Consider the following 26896-nt stretch of genomic DNA (forward strand, 5'->3'; position numbering starts at 1 on the left):
CCTTAGCTCATGATTCACATCGCTTGTTTGTATTTAAGGTGTAGTCAGGATATTGCTAGAAATAAAATTACATGCATTCCACACTTTCATCAACAATAGTTCTCATCATGCACAGAAGCATGGCAACCCCACTTCTTTATGCTCTGCTAATTGTTATTTCCTTCCTGTTTCATTTTGATTTTAACTGACTTTTCATATTTATTTCACCGAGGCTCTTGCCTAGGTACTTTGTCACTGCTGGGTCAACTGTTTCAACTTTGTTAAGTGACTAATAGAATAATAAAATGGTTCGTGAATTAGCTGCTATAATGAGTGTAGGGTATACGTGAAATAATAAGATGTGTCACTTGGTCCAGTGTTTGTTCTTGTTATTGTCTGAGTGAGGAAGACTTGTTAAAAAATGGCAGTAGTGTCCCTTGTAGGTAGTAAAGTAATTTTGGCCCTTTGCAATTTTCTTTTGTTGGTAAGTAACTACTGATAACGTAATGTGGAGCCTGTAGATTTTTTAATTTGTTTTAAATGGGAAAGGTGTTATTTTTGCTTCATTGTTCCATCTATTTTTAAATAAAAAGGTATTTTTCCAAAAAATATAACTTTTAAAAAACATGTTTAATTATTGATGTCCCATTATTCAATTTTATGTAAGTCTTACTAAATAATTTTTACTATTTATTAGTCAAAAATAAACAATTAGGAATGTAGTTTTAGTATTTTGAGAAAGTAGAATAAATTAAGAAATTAATTGAAAATATATAGATATATAATTGATAGAATCAATTAGAACAAATTTTCATCTTCATTCAAGAGAAAAAGAGGAATTTTCTTTACAACTTTTGACCAATCTAATGTTCTAAAAAACTCCATTTCATTTAATGTTTGACTTTCTTCATAACTGATCAAATTTGCCATATTTATATACAGTAAATTTCTAACAAAGGATCTAGATAATTATTGCATAAAGTTGCTTTATTATGATTGTTAATACATAAATTATAGTGAATCAAATACTAAAATATTAGTTACCTAGTGAATTGAGTGTTGCAATACTCATCTGAAAATTCGAAATTTTATCTATTTCAATAGACGAACAAGTATATTGAACATAAAACAAACAAATTCTTTAAAATTAATCAAAGTAATTTACAGCTATGTCAGGGGATTTACCAGATTTGTTTGAAACTAATTTAGGAAATAGATTTCAACAACAAATTCAAACAACTTTAATATTCACTCCCTGAATCAAAATACACATCTATAATAAGGATATTATATTGAATTAATCCAAAATGGTAACAAAAGTGTCAGTTTTTGGTTCTATTTATTTGGGATATTTTGTCACCAGTTAAAAAAATAATAAATCAACTTCTAAAACCAAAAGAATGGTTAATGGTTATTTTTGTGGAATTATTTTTGCCTAACCAAAAACCTAACATTGAAAAAAAATACATAAATAAACAATAAAAAAACACATCACTAGGTTAGTTTCGCATCGAATCTCTGTTTTTGTTCTTAAAACTGATGTTTGTGTTTAAATTAAATGTGTATAACTTTTGTTTATTTATCTGCTTCCCTAGCTAAAAATATCGCACAATATTTATTTATTTTATTATTACTTTTTTCAATCAAATCAAAGAATTATAGCTAAAAATTGAGCTGAGTATTTTGCTAATATCTATGTATTATTTGTATAACAGAAAAGTTTTTTGCATTTTCAAACCAATATGTTACATTTTACTTTCTAAATTCTATTTAAACATAAAAAATTACTTCGTCTTTTTTATCAACTATTTTGTCATAATCAAATCAAATATTTTCAGATTGTTTTGAAATCATTTTGTGTATTTTCAACAAATTGTAGATAAATAATTTCTTTCAACTCATTTATTTACATTGCTTTATAATTTACAAGTATGTAATATTACTAAGTTATCGACATATCGAATTGTAAGAAAATATAAACAAAATAATGTTTATTATATGTATATTAGACAATGTTTTATATAATTCAAATTCGAAAGCTGCGTGAATACACGAACATCCGTAGAATATATCAGCTACTAAATATTCATGTACCTGTACCTAATTAACGTTTGCTGTTATTAATTGTATTAATGCAATATCTAACAGAGAAATAATATTTGTTCGACACAGATCAATGAAAATATTTATAGTTAACTAGTGATGTTATAAGTATATTGTTCTCTTCTCACATTTTCAGAAATTATATAAAACAAAGATCAAAATTTAGATATTAAAAAAAATTATTTACAATAAAATGTTATATATAATTCACTATTAAAAAACCATTCACCAAAACTGTATAGATCACCATCCCATATAAAGAGTATATGATTAATTTGTCCGAATCAATAATATAATAAATAACAGTTAAGACGTATTTCTTCTCTTCTCTGTAGGTTGATTACATACAATCAATATATTCGTATTTTGGTTTAACAATTTTTGAACTGGTTTCCACGTCGTCGAAATTGACTTTATGATATTTCGAAAGACATATCGCTATCTTCATCAAAAAAGTTGTTCTTTCTCTAAATATGAGTGTTTATGTTTTAGGCATGTGGTTTTACACTAGTTATTGGGGGCATGTTAGTTCTCTTCGATTCAGACAGAGTTCTTCTCTCAAAACTGATATCGACAGGACAACTGCTGATGAACATGCCCCATCCTCTCCTTTACTACATAGCCCTTGGATTGTCCCTACTTGGGCTGGCACTGGCTGCGACTGGTATCCTGGGATGTTGGGCGTCATGCATCCATAATTATTTCATGCTAACCTGCGTAAGTACCCTTTATATTAATATGTAGATTTAAAAGCAACTACATATACATACAAGCCCGGTTCATCAACTTGCTATGCTAGGTTATGCTAAGTTTATGAAATTACTATGGATGGGTGAAAGATAAGGTACAATAATGGTGGTAAGACACCGTTGGACACAGGCGAGCCGTGAAATGAACGGCAGGCCTACTGAACCACAGTAGTCACAAATTAATAAGGATGACAGTAGGACTGCTGACAGAACGTTGCAGACTCGGCAAGTATCTAAGTAAAAGTATGGTTTTGTTTGTGATACATGCTTTCAATGTTGAAATTCTTGCAGCCTAGTTTCGTATAATATACTTTGGACACAAGCATCCATGGCACAAGCGAAACCATACTTTACAGACTTCTAATGCTACTTATGACATAACTTCACGTGTCACGAAACCTCGCCTTAATATTGGCTTAAGAAAACAACAAGTTCTACCAAGAGGAAGAGGAGACTATAAGTGAAAGTGAAAGCCTGACAACAGTGCGTTATCTACAGAAAAACTATGTAGAACAGCAGCTTTCAAAGCTGTGTTAAAAGGGATAATATGAACCTGGGAATATCATGAAGGTCCACTTATGGTTGACCACAATTTTGCAGATATTTTCTCGAAGTTCTTGAGTTCTGTGTCCCTTATTACGTATTAATAGAATTTGAATAAAATTGGATCCTAAAGATTCTTAAATTTTCCATTGACTTTGCTAATGCTCAATATTAAATAGTCAAAGGAATACAGTTTAATTTATCAGGAAATAATGATGTGTTGGCATGTATCCAATAGATAATATAAAATTTTCTTCTAGGGAATATGCTAGGTGTACCGCCAACTATGTGTGTGAAACTTAAAGTACTAAAATAAACACCGAAACATATTCCTAGATGTATTCTTAGAGACTTTGCTACCCTTACCATCCTTCAAAGATGGTCTCTGAAAATTGTTTGTATCTTATTAGTTACTTTTCAGGAAATGCACTATTCGCAAATAAATAATACAATGATTTATTTGTTAAACTTTAGTCACGCAATTTTACAAATGTATAATTCATCAATTCATTTCAAAAAGAAGTTCAAAACAATAATTTTTTCTAAAGCTGAGTTAGTCCAAAACTGTATAATAATACTTTCTAGGACTGGTTAAATTTTAGTCAAAATTTGAATATATAGATAAAATTAGATAAACTTTTATCAAGTTTTTGTCTTTGATTCATCCTATATTTCACATCCATTCTTCAAAGGACCATGGAAATATTTTAAAGAAAAAAATCAAAAAAATAAAATGCCATTGTTGAACAATTTCCGGGCTGGTTGCCGCGTCGACGATTTAGACTTCTCAACGTTTCGAAAGACATATCGCAATGTTCTTCAGAATAAACTCTGAAGAAGAGAGCAATGTCTCTTGAAACATCAAGAAGTCGAAGTGGACGTGGCAATCATCACATAAAACTATAAACCAGACTAAAATATCTAAAGCGCAATGTCATTCTGTACCCAATTACAATATTTTGTTATTTTTGTGTAATGACTTTGTTACCAACATAATTTGAATTATTGCTTGACTTAACAGATAGTTATTACTACTTTGTCTTTGTATTACAATAAAATCTAAGTTAAATAAATAAATGTATATATCTATATGCACATATAAACAAATCGGGAACATTGTACTGATGTGCTACTATTATCAAATAATGGTGTTTGCAACTTTTGTACTTGACACGGTTTTTAGTGATAAGATTTTTCAGTAAATAACTAATTCCTTATCTTAAACGAACGTGACGATTGACTTTCAGATACATGTTTTCAGTATTTCAGAAAGATTAGATAATGTGTTTTGAAGGTAATAATGACCAATAAAGAGAGATGTGAAGACATAATTGTATGAATAAATTAGATAGCTGTTGAAATATTTAAAATTATGTAAACTAAACCATGTCAAAAACATGGAATTATAGAAATAATTTGTTCCAACTGTTTCTGTTGTCCATAGAATCATCCAAAATCTTCCATTAAATGAGAAAGTGTTAATAAACCATATTACACTTTTACTTTAGAAATGAACTTTCCATCTTGATAAACAAGTAGTTAAAATTAATTATTATTTATTGGCTTTATTATCATCTACAGAATAAGAAAATAATTGTTTCCTTTGAAATATATAAAATAACATGTCTTGCTAGCGCTAATTACTTATCTGCGGAATTTTCTATTCTTCCTCATGTTGAAGATGGTAGGTATATCTAGCAGAAGATATCTACGTAATACGACACAGATTTTGTTAGCGTTATTACTTCATGTTTATCTGTATTTCAAAAACAAATTAAGAATAGGCAATTAGGTAAAGAAACAGAACATATTTTGTGTTATCAGATCGGTAAATGTTAAATGTAACCATTTCATACTTTTAAAACAATTATTTGAATAATTCGGACGGAAAATCTTCAAACCTTTCAATAGCAACATCATGTAAATTTAACCTAGTAACTCCAAAAAACAGGATATGATGATATACCATTGTTAAATCTTAGGCTATCCTTTACCCCTGACCTTTTATATTTTCCTAAATTCTCAATGTCTTTGTACAGGGAATTGAGAAATCGGTACTCTCATACGAAGCATAAATTAATTCAACAGTTTAAAGAGGAAATGCATGCTTAAGCCAATAAGATGTAGTTAATTCATTTAATATTAATTAACTTGTCGGGGTCATGTAGATGAAATATATAGATTAATCCCTTTTTTTGTTGGTAATGAATCGTTGTATCGTCTGACTTAAATATACTTTTATTATTATCAACATGCTCTTTGAAGTTAAATCTTCAGCTAAAATATCTTCTTATACTAATCAAAAGCATACTAAATTTTGAATAGTTACTGGTATATTCAGCTAAAATAGTTCAATATTCTTCTTTCGACAACAGGATTCATGATAAAATTAGCTTGACAAGGAGGCCACTGCAAATTTTATGTTGTTTATTTAACATGAATTTCAAGATGATATTTATACACAAATAAGTCCGCTTGTAAGATGACTCAAATATTTCTATAACATTATTTGAAAATGTGAACTAATAATTTCTCAATTTTAAAAATAAAGATTATACAGGGTGATTCACAAATGGTGACCAAAAATGGAACCTCGTATTCTTTAGTGAATTTTAAGGGGGGTCGTTCCTATAGAGTTTTTATCTAGGACGCTTCGTTAAAAAGATACAGGGTGTTAAACATTAAAAAATATTTTTAATTTTTTTAAATAATTTAAAAACTAGTAAGTGAAATAATTTGAAATTGGGCACATGTATTTACGTAAACATTGTCCAAAATCTGAGGGCTTTTCCTAAAATTTACATGCACCAGTGGCGGAGAGACAGGGTATCGGAGGCATATTTTTCTAAATAATGTCCACTAATTTTAAAATGATCTTCAACACAAAAGATGATTTTGTTAAAGAAATCATTTTCTTCTTTCACTGCAAGAGCCCAATTTACAAATGCACAACGTAATCCATGATCACTTGGTAATAATTCTTAACTATATTTTGTAAACCTTTAAGTGAAGATCCATATGCAAAATATTGAATAAAGTGGTTTGTTTAATACCTAACGATGACGAATTAATGTCTTTGGTTTTGCACATTATCATTGACAGCTACAATATTTTCTTGTGAACGACCACTTTTACTTCTTTGATCTTGAATTGAACCAGTATCTTCAAATTTATTCCTAATATTTCGAATTGAGTTGTTTGTTGGACAATTTGTTTTTCAATATTTTGTACGATATTTTCTCCCAACTTCTGCATTACTTTCATCAAATTTAAAATAATTTTTTAACAATAACGACGCGTTGTTCAATAGTATACTGCTCCATATTTATTAACCGCCATGTTCCTACTTAACAACTGTCAAAAAACCAAAACCATTCTAGTACAAAAAAACAAATGGCAGCAAATTTAAAAAGTTAACTAAAATTTGAACACCTTTTAGATACTAATGAAATTTTGAAACTGCCCGTTTTCGAGAAATATCAGTTGTTTTTTACTGTAATTTTTGGTATATTAAAAGTGTGAAACTGTTGAGCAAATTTCTAGTATTAAAAATTTTAAAATGGCGGAATTATATAATAATAGTGATTGAAATAACTGCTGGTATAACTTACCAACTTCCTTGTAATGTTGCAGTATTTCCTAATAATAATGCTGGTTCTTCTTGGAGAATGCGGAATCTACGCAGTAGCATGGGCTTGGCCAAACTGCATGGGATTGGGATTGGATGTCGTGGACTTGATAAAAACACTTCAAAAAAATTATGGAGTGAGTGGGCAAGAACAATTTACTGCTGCTGTGGATCTGGCTCAAAGTATGGTAAGATAGTACAAAACAATTTTCCTTATTTATCAAAATGTTAATACATATACAGAACACACCATAAAGTATTTATTTTGCGGTTACTTAGCTTTTATTCTAATTATTCAGAATTGGCTCAAAAGTACCTACTGCTGAAATATTTTTGAACAATTTTGGGTGTTTGCCTCATAGCCTATTTAGACTTCTTAAATGTCTGGAGAGATATCGCTCTCTTCTTCAGAAGGAATTCTAAAACTCGAAACTGGGCGGTATTTCGGTTGAGTTTATCTCGATTTTCCTAAATTTCTACTGCTTCTTCTTCTTTCCCTTGCATATCACATAATCTACTAAGTATTTCACAACTGCAGAATTTCTATACTATTCTTTAGATGATACAGATGGTATATGTTCGATGCACCAATGTGTTGAGAGCAACTTATTTTTGAGCTGATAAATGAGGAGAATCAACGTTTAGATACCTATCTGAGTGTTTTGACTTTCTGAAACTTTGTACCCTAAGATGTCATCCGGTTTTCTCTTGACAAGAACATCTAGAAACGGAAAAGTGTCGTTTTCATCTAACAATCTTCAACATCTTCACAATAAATTTAATGTCCAGATGTATCTCATTAATATGTTCAAGAAATCCTTAAATCCATTGGGCCAGATCATAAATGTAAATATGTAAGTTGAAGATCAGGGTGAAACCGAGCTTCTCCAGATTGTTCATAAAACTGTTCCTTAAAGAAGTGAAGAAAACCCATCTAGTACACTCCAAATTTTCTATACTTTCATTATTGTCTTTCATGAGGATCCTTCGAAAAGTTCTTCCAGAAAATCAAGTACTGGAACGTTATAGGCCAGTGACTTCAAACAGTACATCGGAAAGCTATGAAACAAAGCACACCGCAAATATAAATAAATATAGGGTAATAGATTTATTGTCCAGTTTAAACGTTTCCTCTGAAGACGAGAACGATATATCTCTCGAAGCATCAAAAAGTCTAAACTGGCAAAGTGGCAACCAACTTAGAAATTGTTCTACCATTGACAGCCTTTAAATCAAACTGCTGTTGAAATATATTAGTTCTTTATAAGATATTCAATATTTTTCTTTCATAAAGTTACTATTTTCAAGATTAACAGTTATTATTAATAGGAATAACAATTATCACTTAGATATTTTGTCGATTTTAGAAATTCTCCAGAATGTTTCATTTTCAGTTTAACTGTTGTGGAGTGGAATCAGCAAATGAATACGATACGTCCTTATGGCGCCTTCAAGCCCTTGGGCCCTCTCTAGCTGTCCCGTTGACTTGTTGCAAATTAGAAAATGTAAATCAGTCGAGGGCTTATTTAAATCCAAAGCCGATAAACCGTACCTTATGTCAAGATTTGGAAAGGAACAGGCATGAAGGATACCGACATACTGCAGTAAGTTTTTAACCCTTAATGAGTATATCAATTTCTTCTAAATAATAAAAAATCATAGATCATAAATAGTGGATTAGTGTACATCGAAGTAAACAGATCCTTGGATCAAAATTAGAGATATCTCCATCCAAAGTTATTTCGTTTGGCCGCTAGAGGGCGTCAATACAAAAATATTAGCAAGTTTTCCAAATACATACAGCGTTGGTAGCTATTTTTCCAAATACAGCGTCCAATTACCTGAAAGGGTCTAACAGCATAAGATAAGGTCAGCGGCTCCAGAAAGGTATTTTGAAAATGACTTGTGTGGTAACATCGGCGAGATATAAATCTACCATTGACACAAATTCAGCCCCGCATCTCGCTGCGTTCTGGTGATAATTGATCAAATAGGCCCTAGACCGGGTATTTTTCAAAATTGTTTTTTTCAAAAACTATTGCAGCTTTCCTAATGAAACAAAAACTGTTCGTTAGACAAAACATTAGTCTACATCATATATTTTTTAAAAAGTTTTTGTCTTATTTACTATTAAAAAATAAATAAAAATATTTTTTTTCTAGAATTTATTCTTAGTTCACGCAGAGGTACAATCACAGAAAAAATATATAATGTAGCTTACTATGTCTAGTACCTATTACTACCAAAAAGTGCATAAATATAAAATGGGTGCAACACTATAAAAAAAAATAAAACTTCTTATTAGGTACTAATGGCTTCCCATTTGTGGTACCATTATCATCTGTTTGTTACTCAAAAATATATTAGGTAGTTAAAAATGTAAGGAAGACTTTAATTTTGACATAAACAGATGAAAATTGATTGTGGAACTACAACGTTTTTAGAGAACAAGACGAAACCTGTCGTTTTCCAGCTGGTCGCGTGTGTGCATTGTGTTTTTTTTACCTATCATTTTTATGCCCCCACCACTATAGTAGCTCGACTTTAATTATTGTGTGCGGATTGTTTCAGATTATTATTATTTTTTTATAGTTAAACTGTTTTATTTGTGCTCGCTCATGGTTTCGGTTTGATTTACCTATTTTATTTTATTTTTACTTAGTTTGTTTTGTTTATTTTTGTTTTGTTTTGTTTTGTTTTGCTTTATTTTATCTGTTTTATTTTGTTTTGTTTATTTTTTAATTTAATTTATTTTTTTATTTGTTTTTATCTTATTTTGTTTTATTTTGTTTGTTTTTATTTTATTTTGTGTTACTTTATTTTTTTTCAGAAGACAATTTTTTGATCGTTGTTATTGCAGTGGAACGGCCTCTGCTTCTTTCTTTGTCGGAGAAACCGCTCTGGACTGTTAATGTGTAGTGGTTGATTTTGGGTTTTGTAAAAATAAAACGCAGAATTTTTGTTACTTGTAACGTGTGAGCTGGTTATTCGCAACCTAGCCGGCCGCGCTTCGATCATTATCAATACTCGATTCAAGCAACTTCGCGCTAGATCAAACTTTATAAAAATAATTCGCAACTACGCAAAGTCAAGTCACCGTTTACGATTCAATATTACAACGAAAAATTCCACGTTGCAAACAACCAGCTCACACGTTACAAGCAACAAAAATTCTTCGTTTTATTTTAACAAAACCCAAAATCAACCACTACCACAGTAGCCGTCCAGAGGGGTTTCGCCGACGAAGAAAGAAGCAGAGGCCGTTCCACTGCAACAACAACCATCAAAAAATTGTCTTCTGAAAAAATAAAGTAACACAAAATAAAATAAAAACAAACAAAATAAAATAAAACAAAATAAGAAACAAACAAAACAAAATAAATAAAAATAAAATAAAATAGGTAAATCAAACCAAAACCGTGAGGCGAGTTCAAATAAAACAGTTTAACTATAAAAAAAATTAATAATCTGAAACAATCCGCACAAAATAATTGAAGTCGAGCTACTATAGTGGTGGGGGCATAAAAATGATAGATAAACAAAACACAATCGACCAGCTGGAAAACGACAGGTTTTTTCTTGTTCTCTAAAAACGTTGCAGTTCCACAAACAATTTTGTTTATGTCAAAATCAAAGTCTTCCTTACATTTTTAACTACTACCTAATATATTTTCGAGTAACAAACTGATGATAATGGTGTCACAAATGGGAAATCGGTGAGTAGGTACCTAAGATGGTCATAAGAAGTTTTAATTTTTTTTTATAGTGTTGCACCCATTTTATATGTATGCATTTTTTGGTAGTAATACTAGACATAGGAAGGTACATTACATATTTTTTCTGTGATTGTACCTCTGCGTGAACTAAGAATAAATCTAGAAAAAAAATTTTTTTTTTTTTTTTTATTGTTCATTAGGCCGGAAAATTTTTTTAAAAATATATAATGTAGACTAAAGTTTTGTCTAACGAACAGTTTTTGTTTCATTAGGATAGCTGCAATAGTTTTCGAAAAAAAACAATTTTGAAAAATATTGGCTCTAGTGCCTATTTGATAAATTATCACCAGAACGCAGCGAGATGCGAGGCTGAATTTGTGTCAATGGTAGATTTATATCTTGCTGATGTCACCACACAAGTCATTTTTAAAATACCTTTCTGGGGCCGATGACCTTATCTTATCCTGCTAGACCCTTTGGTGTGTCGTATGTACTTGTGTGTGAATCAGTTTGTACTTTGCGAACATAAGAAAAATGTGTCCATCTCTAAACAAATAGGGAAAAGTGATTTAATATTGACCACCTAAGGTTTACGAGTTGTAGATATATTTGTCACTGTAAATCTTTGAGAATCGTATATACTCTTGTTACATTAACTACATTTCTGAATGATCTGTTAGTTCTGCACAAAAGGTACCTCTTGTTAATTTCTCCTAATATTGCTAAATTTCCAGTAAAAAGAGAAAATTTAATTTGATGTTTTGAAAAAATAGAAGCTTATGATAATAATTAACTGTATAGGTATCTAAAAACGAAATGATTTAAGCAACCACGTTTATATAAACGTTTTTTTTTTCTTTTATAAAAGCAGCAAAATCATTAAAATATAAGACATTTAATGTGACATTTTTGCACTAAGGTCAATTCAAATTGAGGGATCTGCGGTTGCCATATGACTACTGTTTTCTTGGATATCCAGTATAATATTTCGTATTATTTTTTAATTTTGTGGAACTATAAAAATTAGGATGAGACGCGAAATATTGACCAATTTAAAAATCACGAGTAACAATCCGATTATAATTATCTTAAAATAAATATATTCAACGATTTTAAATGGGGCCCAACAAAAATCATATCCTTCTATCATGTTCTCATTATTCTTATTCCAATGAAGGCCTTTTTATACTTTTTAAATAAAAGTTCCACCACATTAGCCTCTTCACGTTTTAAAATTATTATTTCGTTATACAGAGTGTCGCATTTCTTCTGGGCTTACCTAACTTCATTTTTTCAAACGGAGTAAACTATAAATTATTGTGACTTAATTTATCATTGAATTTAAAACCTACTTTGAGAGACAGGTATTGAGTTTAATAAGAATATTACATAAATCAGATTGTGTCAAAGATGTGTTGATGAACATCATAATTAATTTGACGAAACCCGTCAAAATCACAAATGATATACAGCGGTAAAAAAATCTTGAGAAAATTAAGTTGTTAAGTTAAAACATAACCCTTTAATTATTTATTAGGAGGCATTAAAACTTTTTGTAGCTTCTAGTAAAACAACTTTATAAAGGTGCCTGAATTTAGTTAAATGGTTTGATTTAAAATACCCATTTTTTTATTTATTAACATTATGAAATTCGAAAAATCCAATGTTAGTGCCTAATTAAAATTTAAGTAAGTATAACGACGAACAAAATATAATTTTGTGTAATATAAAAATGGCACCTAATTGAATCTGTTAGTTGATTATCAAAAAAAAATAGTTTGCACATAAACACGCAATCTATTTTCCCATTTTTAATTTTTTATTCGTTCGATTCCTTTCTATATTCTTATTCGTTCAAAATTTTTACATCATGAAAGTTCTTTTAGAGGGTTTAGAAATAATCTGTTAAAACATTTTTCTTCTTCTTCTTCTTTTCTAGTGGTTGGTTCTAATAAGTCCCATAGCACCGCGGCCTAATTAGGCATATTGTGCGTCCCACTACTAGTCCTACTCAGCAAGTAGTTTTGTCGTTTTGACAAGGTCCAAAAGCTTCCTTGCTGACACTTCTCTCAGTTTCTTGGATTCCAAATAAGATCGCCCCAGGAGCGTCATTCTGGCACTCGCCCAGGATATGCAGAGAAGTTTCATAAACTAAAACATAGTATGGATTCCATGCTTCTTTATAAAAATATGACCACTTCAATTTTCACTAACCACCGCGCCGCTGCAAACTGTTATGTAAATTCTGAAAACATAATTCAAACTTAAGACTTTTGTATAAGTGCAATAATGTAAATGGTCATCATATTGTTAGTGTTAGTGCTTTGCGTAGGCGGGTGGAATTTTTCCATTAGATGCTGAAATAACAGTAACAAATCTTATGGGGGCGTTACAAAAGTTTGTCAACCTCACTATTTCTATCACTGATGATGTTAGGAAATTATTCCTTCCATTCCTTTATTGTAAAACTTATTTTCTGTTACATTCTCTATTAGGATCTACTACATCAATTAATATGGTTTTCATCCATTCTATTTTTGAAAAAACAAATACTAAATGAAAAATCGTGCAACAAGGGAAACGGATGTCTAATATTCATTTAGTACAAGAAAAATTTTAAAAAACCTCATTCAATATGGTCAATATATAAATTTTATCAATACTATTATAACTATGACTGAAGATTATTAAACATACAGGAAGTTTTCATGCAAATACCTCTGAACATTTTGGTATACAGGGTGGCCAAATGAAAACGAAACAAAGCCATTTTCAGGAACTGCGTCAAGATTGTAGAAAAACGCTCAGACCCGTCGATTTTAGATTAAAGGGGGACATTCTTTGCTGGTATTTTTCCACTTATCCCCTAAAATATTTAAATGACATTGGGGGTTGAGTAATATTTCTTTTGAAAGCTCTTACAATTCTCTTTACAACAGACTTTAAATTTTATAATTCCGCCCTATACTTATTAAAAATTTTGGTTTTTAAGTTGAAACTTATGTACAAACAATAATTAGTAACGGTAAAAATGTCAGTCATTCGAGTTAAGTACGCCAATGGTATAAATTTAGTATTTCTTACATTGGTTTTTGGCGATTTGTATTCACTTTCGTAAAAAAAACACAATTGTAAAAAACAGAAATGAAATCTATACATACACAATGAACGTAAAATTAGTGGATTCCAAATTATTTTCTAGTATTATTTGAAAGCGTTGGTAGGTAGTTTATTTAATTGTATTTTTAATAATTAAACACTATAGTTTATTCCATCGCGGAAAGGGTAGATATCATTTCGTTTCACTTTATGAACAATAAATGTGCGAATAGAACAGCTCAGCTATTTAATGAACAACATCAAGATTGATATGTCAGGAGGAAGTATGTTCTAGAGATAGTAAAAAAAAATTCAAGAGACAGGGAACGTAGCTAATAAAAATCGAGGAATTGAAAAACCCATAGTTAATGAAGCTAGTGAAGTTGCAGTTTTGGGACAAGTTCATCTTGATCCTACATTAAGTACGAGGCAGCTGGCAACTGTGTCTGGGATCAATCGAACTAGCATACAAACCATTTTGAAGAAGAATAAATTCCATCCATACAAAATACATTTAGTCCAGGAACTTCATGAGGATGATTATGACCGCCGTTTGCAATTTTGCGAAATAATGAGTGAGCGGGCAGGGAACGATCCACAGTTCCTTTTTAACATCCGTTTTTCTGATGAATGCAGTCTTTTCTTGAACGGGACGGTAAATCCTCACAATTCTCGCTATTGGTCCGATTCAAACCCAAGAGTTTTTCACGAGGTACATACACTGCAATCGGAAAAATTAAATGTATGAGATGGAATTTTCGGTAACCGGCCAAATGTCTGCCAGCAGTATGTAACGTTTGTGCGGTCGTTATGGAACTTATTTGGCAAGCGGCAGAAATTTTTTTTTAGTTTTTACTTATTTTATACTGTTTTACAGCAGTTTTCGAGTTTTATGAGAAATTCCCCCATTCTTTCAAAATATGTCCTTTTTTATTTTTTAGCAAAAAATGAAAGGAGTGCTATCTCCGTAAATATTGCGTTCTTTAGAATAAGAAAAAAACTGACATAGTAGTAAATAATTGTAAATAACTATTTGAAAAAATTTGTAAATATTATACAGTTATAAATACGACATTCTTGAAAACAGTATCGGAATGGTCAATTACGCTCACGGTCCGATGCAGGGTATACAGTATAGCCTTTATAACAGTATTATTTTAACAAATTTTTTCAGATTGTTGTTTATAATTATTTACTACTTGAGTCAGTTTTTTTTTCTTTTTTTAAAGAATGTAATATTTACGGAGATAGCACTCCGTTCTGTTTTGCTTAAAAATAAAAAAATGAGAGCTTTTGGGACAAATGACCTTCACAGTACTAAAGACACTTACTTGTTCGACTTGTCGTCAGTAAAAATTTGGAATTTTTTTATCAAATACCAAATAAATTACGACGAGTGAGAGGTATCAACATTTTCATTAATAACTAAAAAATGGGATAACGAAACTAACTGAAATTTTTGCACACAATAGAGTAATAATGTGGTACAAATTTCTATTTTTTTTGCCCCTACGTTTTCTTAATATCGGTTTCCAAACTCAGGGGTCTGTTTCATTTATTTTGAAAGTAGGATTAAGTAAATTTATGATATTTTTAAAACTATTTGTTTCGTAAAAAATATACAGGAATTTTTTGTTTGTAACAATTTTAAAAACACAGTGAACAACACCCAAAATTATTAGCGCATAAATTATTATTTTTATTTGTGAGCTGTATCTTCTCATCTTCAGATAAGTAAATATATATTATGACAATGATTTTTTTATACTTGTGTGTGTATTTAAAATTATATTTATTGTATTTGGACAAAACGTTGATGCAGATTTTTTTTGTCAAATAAATAATTTTATTGCTGTTTAAATAAAAATAACCCGAAAAGATCAATTTTTGAAAAAAGGGGAAGCTGTCGGTTCTGTCCAAATTCTGAAGTTCTTAATGAGGTTGCTTCCCAGTATTTCCGTCACTGGACAATATATGAGGTCTATTCAGTAAATATCCGAACTTTTTCCGAGTAGCATTACGTTGCGCAGAACCTTCTCTGTAAGCACATGTTCTTAGATTGTTGATATCTCAATTAGTTTTTGTGATTTTGTTATTTGGATGCAACGTGTTTTTAGTGACGATTTATTCATTAAGACCTTTCACTTTATATTTACCCAAGGAACAGTTACTTGAAGTTAAAGCATGGACTTAGAAAACATCCTGTAAATTATTAAAATGGGTTACAGACTATACTGGTTCATAAAATTGAACACACTACTTAACTGTAATTAAATCTTAAATATTGACACTTTATTACATCGATTGAGAGAATATTTCTTCATACTCTTCACCATTTGACCATTTTCCAAATCTAGAACTTATAAACCATTGGCAGATAATTTGATTTGATAAAGAAAAATATTATTTACTTGGAATTCCTTTTAAAATGTTTATATTATTTCAAATCAAGAAAAATCTGATACTTATATTCGCATTTGTTTTAATTTTTTTGTCTGTTAACAAATATCTGCGGATACTTTTAGCTATGTGTTTTCAGTTAGATAAATATATTTTTATTTGATAGGCATCTAGATGATCCTTAATTATGAGAACTTTAATTAGATATATTTATGAAACAAAATAGTGAAAATACTGTATCTACTGTGACTCAAATAAATGATCCCCAACAAGTATACTATTGATTTACCAACAGTCGCAGGGCGGAGATATACTTTAACTAATTCAAACCTGACGTGAAGCAGTTAATTAGGTTAATTATATAACTTACTTGACCCAGTCAGACAAGTAAACAATTTTTTTTTATATGCAATAGTACATGCCACTTTAGGAATGTAGACATTACCAGTATTTTGAAATATTTCTATACTATATAGTTGATTTTCCTTTTTGTTCTGTTGTTAAAACTAGGTTCCGTTACATTTGTAACAGAAAGCGTCAATTCAGATAGAGTTATATAGTTAAATGGAAATGTTTACTCACACTTTTAACATGTAATTTTTATAACATTGTTCTATGACTGTCAAAAATGTCAAATGGAATGAGTCAGTTCTAACTTGTTAGGAATATATCGCTACAGATAAATAAATTAATATACAGGGTGTCCCGTTCATGCTTCAAAAAGACTTGTGTGCAAGTTCGTCATGGGAAAATAATAGGAGTACTTCATGTAAAGTTTTTTTCTTAGACGCCCTGTTTTCGAGATACAATGTGTTGAAGTTGTTACTTTTCAAATGGTTTTCTTTAATTATCTTTAAATCGGCTAAAGATAAAAATGTCAAAATTTGTACACGAGTAAACATCAACTATGCGTTAAGAATAATGTGCAAACGGTTTCTTTTTGAAAAGCAGTGTGGCCGATACAGGTAACTGAAGGAGTACAATCGAAGAAGAAATATGTTAAAAGTCAAAATTTATTACATTTCTAAACGGTTCTGTAAACTCTAAAGGATACGACAAAAAAAAGGTATACTTGTCGAAATTCGGTTGCATGCCGTTTTCGAGAAAAATGAAATTGCATTTTTTTTGCTCACATAAAGCGGCACAAGTACATTAACAAAATATTAAATTGAAAGAAGACCTTACCATTGAATGAGCTGAAGACATTTAGCTACCAACAGTATTTGCATTTAAGACTATAATTTTAATTTCTTGCATATCACATGAAACAGTTAAATTGTAAAACATTTTATTAACTAAAAAACAAAAATAAAATTTATTTTAAGTTTCAGTTTGTTGTAAACTAACATTTAAAAAAGTAAATCAAAATAAACAGATTATGGTAATTAATTAGGTATCTATTATTAGCTAATTTTAGATTTTGTAAACTACTACACTACATTACTAAAATAAACAATTGTTGAATGCGCTGAATTGTTGATGGACATGAATGCTTAAAAAAATTGATAAAAACAGAAAAACATTACAAAACAGACTCGGAGACATACAGAACAAAACAGCTGCACCATTAAATAAATGAGCAAAACTCGAAATACTCCAGTAGATACTGACATTGTCCCCCATTTCTTCTATGCAGCTTAATTTTTCTCGAAAATGGTACATGCTACCGAATTTCGACAAGTATAGCTTTTTTGTTGTAGTATACTTTAGAGTTTACAGAACCGTTTAAAAACGTAATAAATTTTGACTTTTAACAATTTTTTTTTCGATTGTACCTTTCCAGTTGCCTGTATCGGCGACACTGCTTTTTGGAATGAAACCGTTTGCACATTATTCTTAACGCACAGTTGATGTTTACTAGTGTACAAATTTTAACATTTTTATCTTTAGCCGATTTAAAGATAATTAAGGAAAACCATTTGGAAAGTAATAACTTCAACACACTGTATCTCGAAAAGAGGGCGTCTAAGATAAAAACTCTACATGACCTACCCCTATTATTTTTCCATGAGGAACTTGCACACAAGTTTTTTTGAAACATGAACGGGACACCCTGTATGTTTAAGACAACTGGTTAATAGGTACATTTAAGTGAGTGAACAATACTCATATCAGAGCATTTTTTAACATGTGAAGTAGGCGACACAAATGTCGCCTGCTGGTGAAAATTAGTCGCGCCCAGTGATTGAAATTAAACACCAGACAATAACAAACACAACACAGTTTGTCCCGCAAATAATCAGATTAGATTCATACAGACCATTCAAAACGAGTTAATAGACAGTATTCGGAAGAAATATTATTATTTATTTCAAAATTCCTTTCCATAAAACCTCTAAAATTTTTCACCTGCGGCGCTGTTAATCGGTAGTGTATTATGACTTTTGTCGCTCAGTGATTTTGACTTAAAAAATGCACTGACTCATATCATAAAAAATGAAAATTTATTGAAATAGGTAGGTACTACATATTTAAAATGTTATTCATTCTATGGAACATATCGAGTGTCCCAAAATTCACGAAAGATTTGAATTTTGCGTCATTTGTGACAGCTGACAGTTCAGGGTTATTAAAAATAGAGCGTTACACGAAAAAACAAAGTGTTCTCTTTATTGAGCAATATTTTAAAAATAATGAATCTGACAGCTACTTTTCGCAATTTTCGTACAAAATATAGTCGAAATAGTGATTTAATCCCATCAACTTTGTAAAAGTTAATTGAAAAATTCTGGGAGTCTGGATCAATTAGTGATTTTAAACACTCTGGCCGTCCTTGAACAAGTCGTTCAACACAAAACATCAAAGCAATTCGTGAGAGTCCAGGAACATCAATTCGGTACCGTGGTCAAAGTTTGGACATTTCGAGAAGCTCTCTACAGCGTATTCTCACGAAAGATTTACATCTTCATGTTCACAAAGCTCAATTGACTCAAGTACTGAAGCCTACTAACCACCCAGAGAGTTTATTGAATAAATTATGGAACAACAAGTGGATGTTGATGTTGCGAAAAAAATGATCTTCAGCGATGATGCTCATTTTCATCTTAATGGCTTCGTTAATCGACAAAATCCTCGCGTTTGGGGTTTAGAAAATCCATGAATGATTGTTGTAAAACAAATACATCCACAACATATTTGATGCTGATTTTGGACTGCAAGCATCATTGGATCATTCTTCTTCGAACATGCGGTTGGTCAGGCAATAACAGTTAATAGTGCTAGCTATCGCGACATGATAATACAATTATTTGTGCATAAATTGCAAGATATGGATGTAGATGACATGTGGTTTCAACAAGACGGTGACACATGTCATACAGCCCGATTCAAATACTGCATGGGTGTTTTCCTGGTCGTGTAATATCCCGTTTTGGTGATCGGAATTGGCCACCCAGATCATACGATTTAACGCCTTTGGATTTTTTGAAGTTTAACAAGTCCACGGCCATCCACGCCTTGAAGGAGGAAATTGAGAGCTATATCAATGAAATCAGCAGCATTTATGCAAAACTGTTATGGAAATTTCGACAAAATAGTGGAGGCCGATATGCTATTCCATACATAACCCTATATATGAATCAATAAATATTTTTTCAATTTTTAATTTAAAACCTGTGTTTTCTATCAAAAATACTTCTTGCATGGGATATCCTTTGTATACCAAACTTAAATAATCATCTTTAGTGTTTAAAAAACACAAATATATATTTAGGTACTTATAACTGGAGATAAACATCACAGTGTGTTATTGTTGATTATAACATTACAACAGAATGCATTCCTTATCAAAAACTGTGAAAAGCAAACATTTTTAATTGCCATCACTTTTTCATGTTACATCAGAATTAGAATCGATACTTGAGAAGTAGGTTGCAGATAACGTATTTTTTTTAAATTTGTATAAATATGGGCTACCAATAGCCAAAACATTTTCGACATTTGTCACTGAAACTATTAAATATTTAAAAAAAATGACATTGTCAACAGGTCATGAAATTTGCTATTAGTTTTTGGTTACTGATGACATATTCTTACTGAGTCACAAAAAAATTGAGCAGAATCTACTTTTTCATGACAAAAAAAAAGTTTGTAAAGAAACAATAGAGAGAATGCAAGCAACGCTCATCGCGATTAGTACTTGGAGAAGAAGGCTCGCGATACTCGTCCACATTCTACTGGCCTGTATGTCAGTATATTCACAGAAGCTAACACAAATTTAGGCGAGGTATAGAAAGACATACCATCCCTACGATGTAAAACTGTTGGCCCTTTGTCTAAACAATATTAGGAAAGTAAAAGGTTCCTAGGGGGTTCGGCAAAATTATCAAGTTGGGTTGGTTGGGGAAGGGGGGGTTGTTCGTCTCTTGGCGTCGGTGTTTAGTCATAGTAGTAGAAATAGGCCGACATAAAATATACCAAAATGGAAATAAAATAAAATAATAGAATTAAGGCGGCAATGAAAAAAATTGATTCCCTGCAAACCATTTTTTTGTGACCCTGTAAACTTGAGTTTTGATGAGAGATCTGATGATTTAGAAGATATAAAAAAACATTATCAGTAAATAGGTTGTCTGTAAGTTACTAGGTCTTTGTAAGGAGTCAAAATTTAACTCTAGTTCATTTGAACTTTTTCTGTTAATTTTGATCAAAAAACACAATGTAGAATTTTGACAGTCGAATTAAGGCAGACCCTGCAGGGTACTCGTAATAAATTGGAGCTGAGATAGGTATTAACATCTATTTCAATTGCATTTCTTGTGAAGTAAATTTCAATACACCATTATTGTGGTCCGAAATGACATTTAATGATTTCTGAAATACAAATGATGTTTAGAAATTTTCTAAAATCAGGTTTAGTGAAGTACAAATACCACCCTCTCACATTGAATACAACATACATACATTTGCAACAGATGGAAAGATATTTTCAACGGGTGTTATCTATGTTTTCGTATTTTTAATAATTTTCTTATTTCAGGGTTGCAAAGATGGTTTAGAATTGTGGTATCGCGAACACTTCATGGTGTTCCTAGGAGTTGGACTGGTAGTAGTTCTGATAGAATTCATGGTCCTCCTGAGCACAATATTAGCTTGCACCAGGATATATCACCACAACCAAGAAGCCAAAGAAAATGCCAAAAATTCCAAACAGGAACCCGAATCCTCGACTCCTAAAGACATTTCCTTTCAAAAGAGACCGTCCAGCTCTCAAGCCGGTGCCTATAGCAACGAAACGTACGCAGTGGGTAGTTTTAAACAAAATTACAACTTAGTGGACAGAGCATGATGGTGGCTGAGGGGCATTTTTTCGCCCAGCTATATTTACGAAGTCGACGTGGAGTCCATGTTGTGGTGAATTACCTATATGGAATTGAATATGTGGGTCTCATATGCTTTAGGATGTGTTTTGATTTTAGTGACTGTAAACTTAAAGCCAGGGTCATATTTTAAAGAAAAAATGTCCACGACTGACGCGACTGCTTGTTTTACGCAATCAACAGATTTACGGCAGTTCAAATCTACACAATGTATAAAAAATCATGTTCAAAGTAAAATGTTCGTATCGATAGCATAAGAAACTCCAATACCATGTTATGGTTTATGATAGTTTTCTCAATATAAATGATGTCGTTTCATAGAAAAGATCGTTTTATTTGCATATTACGATCTAATTGTTGAGATTTGTGTGCTTGAATTTTTTTAATGAAGCTTTAATTGTTTTCGTGGCAGTAACATTATAACGAAATTATCGCATTGTTACATTATAGTGAAACTATCCAATTTTACTTTAAATTTTCTTTTCTCATAAAAATAATACAGTCATCAGGTATCATCATAAAACGTTTTAAATTAATTGTTGTATTAGCGATCAATTAAATATATTTGATCAAATGTGTTGACAAGGTTCTAGTACACAGAGATTATTAAAAAATAAACTTTTTTCTATGGGATCTAGGTCTACCGTTGTTGAAACTATTTTATTTTTATAAATTTGCTAGAATCTACAAAAGTAATCAACATATCGCACTGAAATGAAGTAGGCAAAAATAACCTGTTTCGATTAGTTTTTAAATAGTTTAAATAGACTGTTTGTTATGCTGCAACCCACGACTATGTTTCGTCATAACTTTATGAGGTACCTAAAGTTTTTTGTTTTCGTTTTCGTACCTTTTGCATACACTTTTTAAAATTCTCTAAATCGACTCGTTTTAGAGAACACTAGAAAAAAATTAACGGTGTATCCGTCAAAAGTAGGTACGTTTTTTGTTCTGATATGTTTAATTTTTACAGACTACAGACTAATATTACTTTTTAAAAGAATTACAAGATCTAAATAATTTCCATAAAGGAACACAAGAGAATGAATAAGTTTTTAACACAAAACCAAACCTAAAAGTATATCTCCATCAGAAAACCAAACTCCGAGGAATAATATCTGGTTTTATCCAGATGGTTTAACGTCTCCATCAAAAACCAAACTCCGAGGAATAATATCTGGTTTTATCCAGATGGTTTAACTAATTTGAACAAAAGCACATTTTCGTTGTATTGAATTATAAAACAGAGAAAAATTATATTGTCTCAAAGTTATAACCCCAAAAAAGTTGTGATATAAAATATTTCTGATTTACAGCAATAGAAACGTCCGGTATAACTAAAGGCTAAACAAGTCGAAATATTTAGGGTCTTTCAAAACATAACTATACCAATTTTCAATTTCCTTCATATAAAAACGATACAGCGCATCATGGTTTATAGGAAAATATCCCCTATAATTTGTGATACGATGAAAACAAAAGTTTGAAAAATTGTCCCATTTTATTTCATATCAACAAAAATGTGATCTTACAACCTTTAATTAATTAAATTACCTTATTTGTTCAAAAGCTAATTTCCTAGTAGGTTTCTCAATATTTCACTCAAAATATAATGGAACCTTATTATAATAACACAGGACCACAAAAAAAAATGAGTGGAGGGTTCCTTGAACCAGACCAAGTGGATTGTATGTTTTTTGGGTCGCTGAAACCGAATCCGAAACCTGTTTTGCCCCATCACGTCAGCGTTTTTTCTAACCAAAACAGCTTGAAACTATGAAACTATGAAACCCAACAATATCAACCATTAAACCATCTAACCCTATAATTTCAAAACTCGATAACCTTCAGATCGATAACCTATAACTCTAGAACCCATAACCTGCAAATCTATAACCTCAAAACTCATGAATCTCAAATCCCAATAAACTGCAAACGCAAAATGAGCAAAACAAACAAAAAACTTATACGCAAAATTTAAACCTCAATATCGGAGAGTTTTAACTTTATAATTCTATACATCCATCACTTCATAACCATAAACCCCATAAACCCCATAACTCTGAAGTCCTATAACCCTGAAGTCCCATAACCCTATAACCCCAACAGCCTATAACCCCAGTTATCCAAAACCTCATAACCTTATATTATATTGTGACATGCAATTTTCATATGAGGGTTATAAAGTTTTTGGATTATGAGGTTATGAAGTGATGGAGGTGTAGAATTATGAAGTTAAAACTCTCCGAGATTGAGGTTTGAGTTTAGCCTGTAAGTTTTTTTGTTTTTATTTTGCTCATTTTGTGTTTGCAGTTTATTGGGATTTGAGATTTACGAGTTTTGAGGTTATAGGTTTTCAGGTTATGGGTTTTAGAGTTATAGGTTATCGATCTCAAGGTTATTGAGTTATGAAAGTATAGGGTTATATGGTTTAAGGGTTAATATTGTTGGGTTTCATAGTTTCAAGCTGTTTTTTGAGGTTAGAAAAAAACGCTGACGTGATAGGCCAAAACAGGTTTCGGATTCGGTTTCAGCGACCCAAAAAACATATAGTCCACTTGGTATGGTTCAAGGAACCCTCCACTCATTTTTTTTTGTGGTCCTGTGTAATTAATCAACCATGTTGTAGTACGTACCCTGTGGGAAAACCAGGCAAGAAATTATATAATTATCTTCTATATAGTTACTTTAAGGGTTTAATATCTAGTTTAAAAGCTACTAGTCGTCCTGCTATTGACCAAGGTGTACGTGACGTCAAATTTTAACCAATACCAGATATTAAACACACTTCCACATTCAGAGAATTCGTTTATCTGGTTTTCTTACAGCGCGTTTGCTGTAGCCTTATAGAATCCAGTATACAATCCGTACGATATTTGTTGAGATAAAATTCCAAGAAGAACCCTGCGTCACTTTCTTGGACACCCGAGGTAGAAAGAGATTGGCGGCAAATTTCAAGGCACGCCCTTGCCGCGGTAAATTGTTCTAATAGTTCCGATAATAGAACTTTATTGGCTTAGGCTTTTCTTGGAATTATATATCAACAAATAGTGTACGGACTGTATTATGTATACTTAGGTAAGTATTTTCAAAATTACACTTTCGGAAAGGATATTCACCAATTTTAAACTAATATTTACTTTCAACGTAGAGTATATTAAAGCAGAATGTAGAAATATAGCTGAAATTATAAATAATAGTGACACATTACTGGAAACTGTGATGTTCAACTTATACTGCCAAAAAGTGATTACTTATTGAAAATGATGGTTGGATGGAATTTTACCATAAACATCTACAATTAAGTTGTCACATTTATAATAATATTTAAGAAAAATTAATACAATCCCCACCTATGTTTCATTACAATCAAATAAATTGTCTGTTATTTTTTAGAGAAGAAAACAGTCAGGTGTCATAACATAAGTAGTTATTTGGTAACGCCTAAATAGTTCTGCTATTACTTAAATGTTTATAAAATGTTCTGTCTTTGCAGAAAATGCTTTTTCGTGCGAATGGGCCCTTAAATTAATTTCTTTTTGCAGTACCTGCGTTAAACCTACGAACGAAATTTAGTTAGATAACAAAAGCTGTAACATATATTCAATATTTTATTAACCTATTGATTGATAACTGAAATTTATGGGTAGATAATTCTAATTTATGTGCTGGGAGAATTTCCCTTGCAAATAGATATACCAATATAGAATTTTAAGTGGGTACACTTGGCTTACTAGTTGCAAACAAACGTATTCAGAAGTGGCAAAACCATAAAATTACAAAACAGCGGATCACATATTTTAAATCTTAATCTCTATTATGTACTATTGCCTAAGTTATAAACCTAAAGCAAATATTTGTAAATTGGTGTAATACAAATTATTTCTTTCTTACTATCAGGTTGTAAATTGAATAAAATCTAGTAAACAAGCCATTGTTATTAACAAACGTATTTAGAACATTAGGCAACTCGTCAATGGGATATGTTATTGGCCTTTACGGATTTGATATAATGCGAACTTACAGGATATAGGCTTCGTTGATTTGAGAGCGGCCGGTTTGGGTTTGGATTTCTAACTGCTGAATGTAATAATTATTCTTGGACTAGTTACACTGCACATACTTTAGACACAAGCAAGCATATTGAACGCCATTTACAGTCATCACTTTGCGAAAGCCGTCTGGTTGTAAATACCTAATACAAATATATCTAATATAGTTTTGAATTTAACTATAATGTAATATATTAAAAAATTAAAGGAACAAAATTAATTCATAAATTTTGTTTGTGATTTGATAGGCTGTATCTTAGTGAAAAATGGTCGTGTCGAGATGAAAAAAAAAAACGCTTTGAAGCTTTAAGTCTCTAGTTTCAAGGTCTTTTGACAAACAATCTTTTTGAGCTATGATTATCGAGGGATCAAAAGAAATGGCTCGGGAAAAAAAAACATTTTTTTGGACTGTCCACGGACTCTGAAATATTTTTTCGAACTCAATCGATCATTTAGCTTGTTCAATCAAATTCAATTTGCTTTTTGAAAGGTGTCCGTACGACTATTGGTTACCGAGATATTGATGGTTCAAAGAAAAATGATACTTTTTTTTAATCATCGATATCTCAGTAACAACAGTAACAAGTTATTGCACAGTAAATCCAACTCACGGACCTATCATAGTTTTCGAAGACATTTTTTTTTCATCCTTGACATTAATTTGAAAATAGTGCAAAAAATGACTTTTTACAGTTTTTTAGAAAATCTACTGCTGATTTACAAATATTTATGAAAAGACTAATGTTAAGTTAAATTTTTACAACTCAATATATCCACAATAACTCTGTAAATTGACAAGTTGATCCATCCAACCATTTTTTTTGTTCCAAAGGGTCAAAGTTATGAGAGAAATTAGATCATTTAAAGCTAAGAAAATAAAATTTCTGGACACTTGAGAAAACAATGTCTACTTAGTCGTTTTTGCATTCCATAGTTATATTAATTTATCAAGTTTTTGCAAACTTTAATTTTTTTGTCAGAAACGATAAGATATTGTTTTCTCAAGTGTCCAGCAACTTTTCCAAAAGAAAAGTAAAAAAAAATTAATTATTTTCTATAGCTGTTGTTTACAGATGTAACAAACGAAAATTTAATATCGCATTTATCGGAGATAGTATTAAAATTGTAAAAAATCATATACAGGGTGTAAGAAGTTTGACTGCCATTACTTAAGCATGAGATAGAGTAATCATAAATGAACAAAAAAGTTTTATATTAAAGGGGCGTAAGATTAACAGTTTTCAAAATACAGTGGGTATTAATATTGGGGAGTTTCATCACAACGAGACAACAGCGCTTAACCTAACGC

At 31.0% G+C, this 26896-nt stretch overlaps 1 protein-coding gene across 1 annotated transcript; it reads left to right on the top strand.

Annotated features, from left to right (window-relative positions):
• The first annotated feature begins 220 nt into the window (after nt 1–220).
• Nucleotides 221–21792, top strand: LOC108912443 (CD151 antigen). The gene is made up of 5 exons (XM_018717667.1): nt 221–463; nt 2575–2799; nt 7008–7190; nt 8397–8606; nt 21196–21792. The coding sequence occupies exons 1-5, from the start codon at nt 401–403 to the stop codon at nt 21502–21504; spliced, it is 990 nt and encodes a 329-aa protein (XP_018573183.1). The 5' UTR covers nt 221–400; the 3' UTR covers nt 21505–21792.
• Nucleotides 21793–26896: the final 5104 nt, after the last annotated feature.

This window comes from Anoplophora glabripennis, unplaced genomic scaffold (genome assembly GCF_000390285.2).
Source record: "Anoplophora glabripennis isolate ALB-LARVAE unplaced genomic scaffold, Agla_2.0 scaffold625, whole genome shotgun sequence".
Taxonomy (NCBI): domain Eukaryota; kingdom Metazoa; phylum Arthropoda; class Insecta; order Coleoptera; family Cerambycidae; genus Anoplophora; species Anoplophora glabripennis.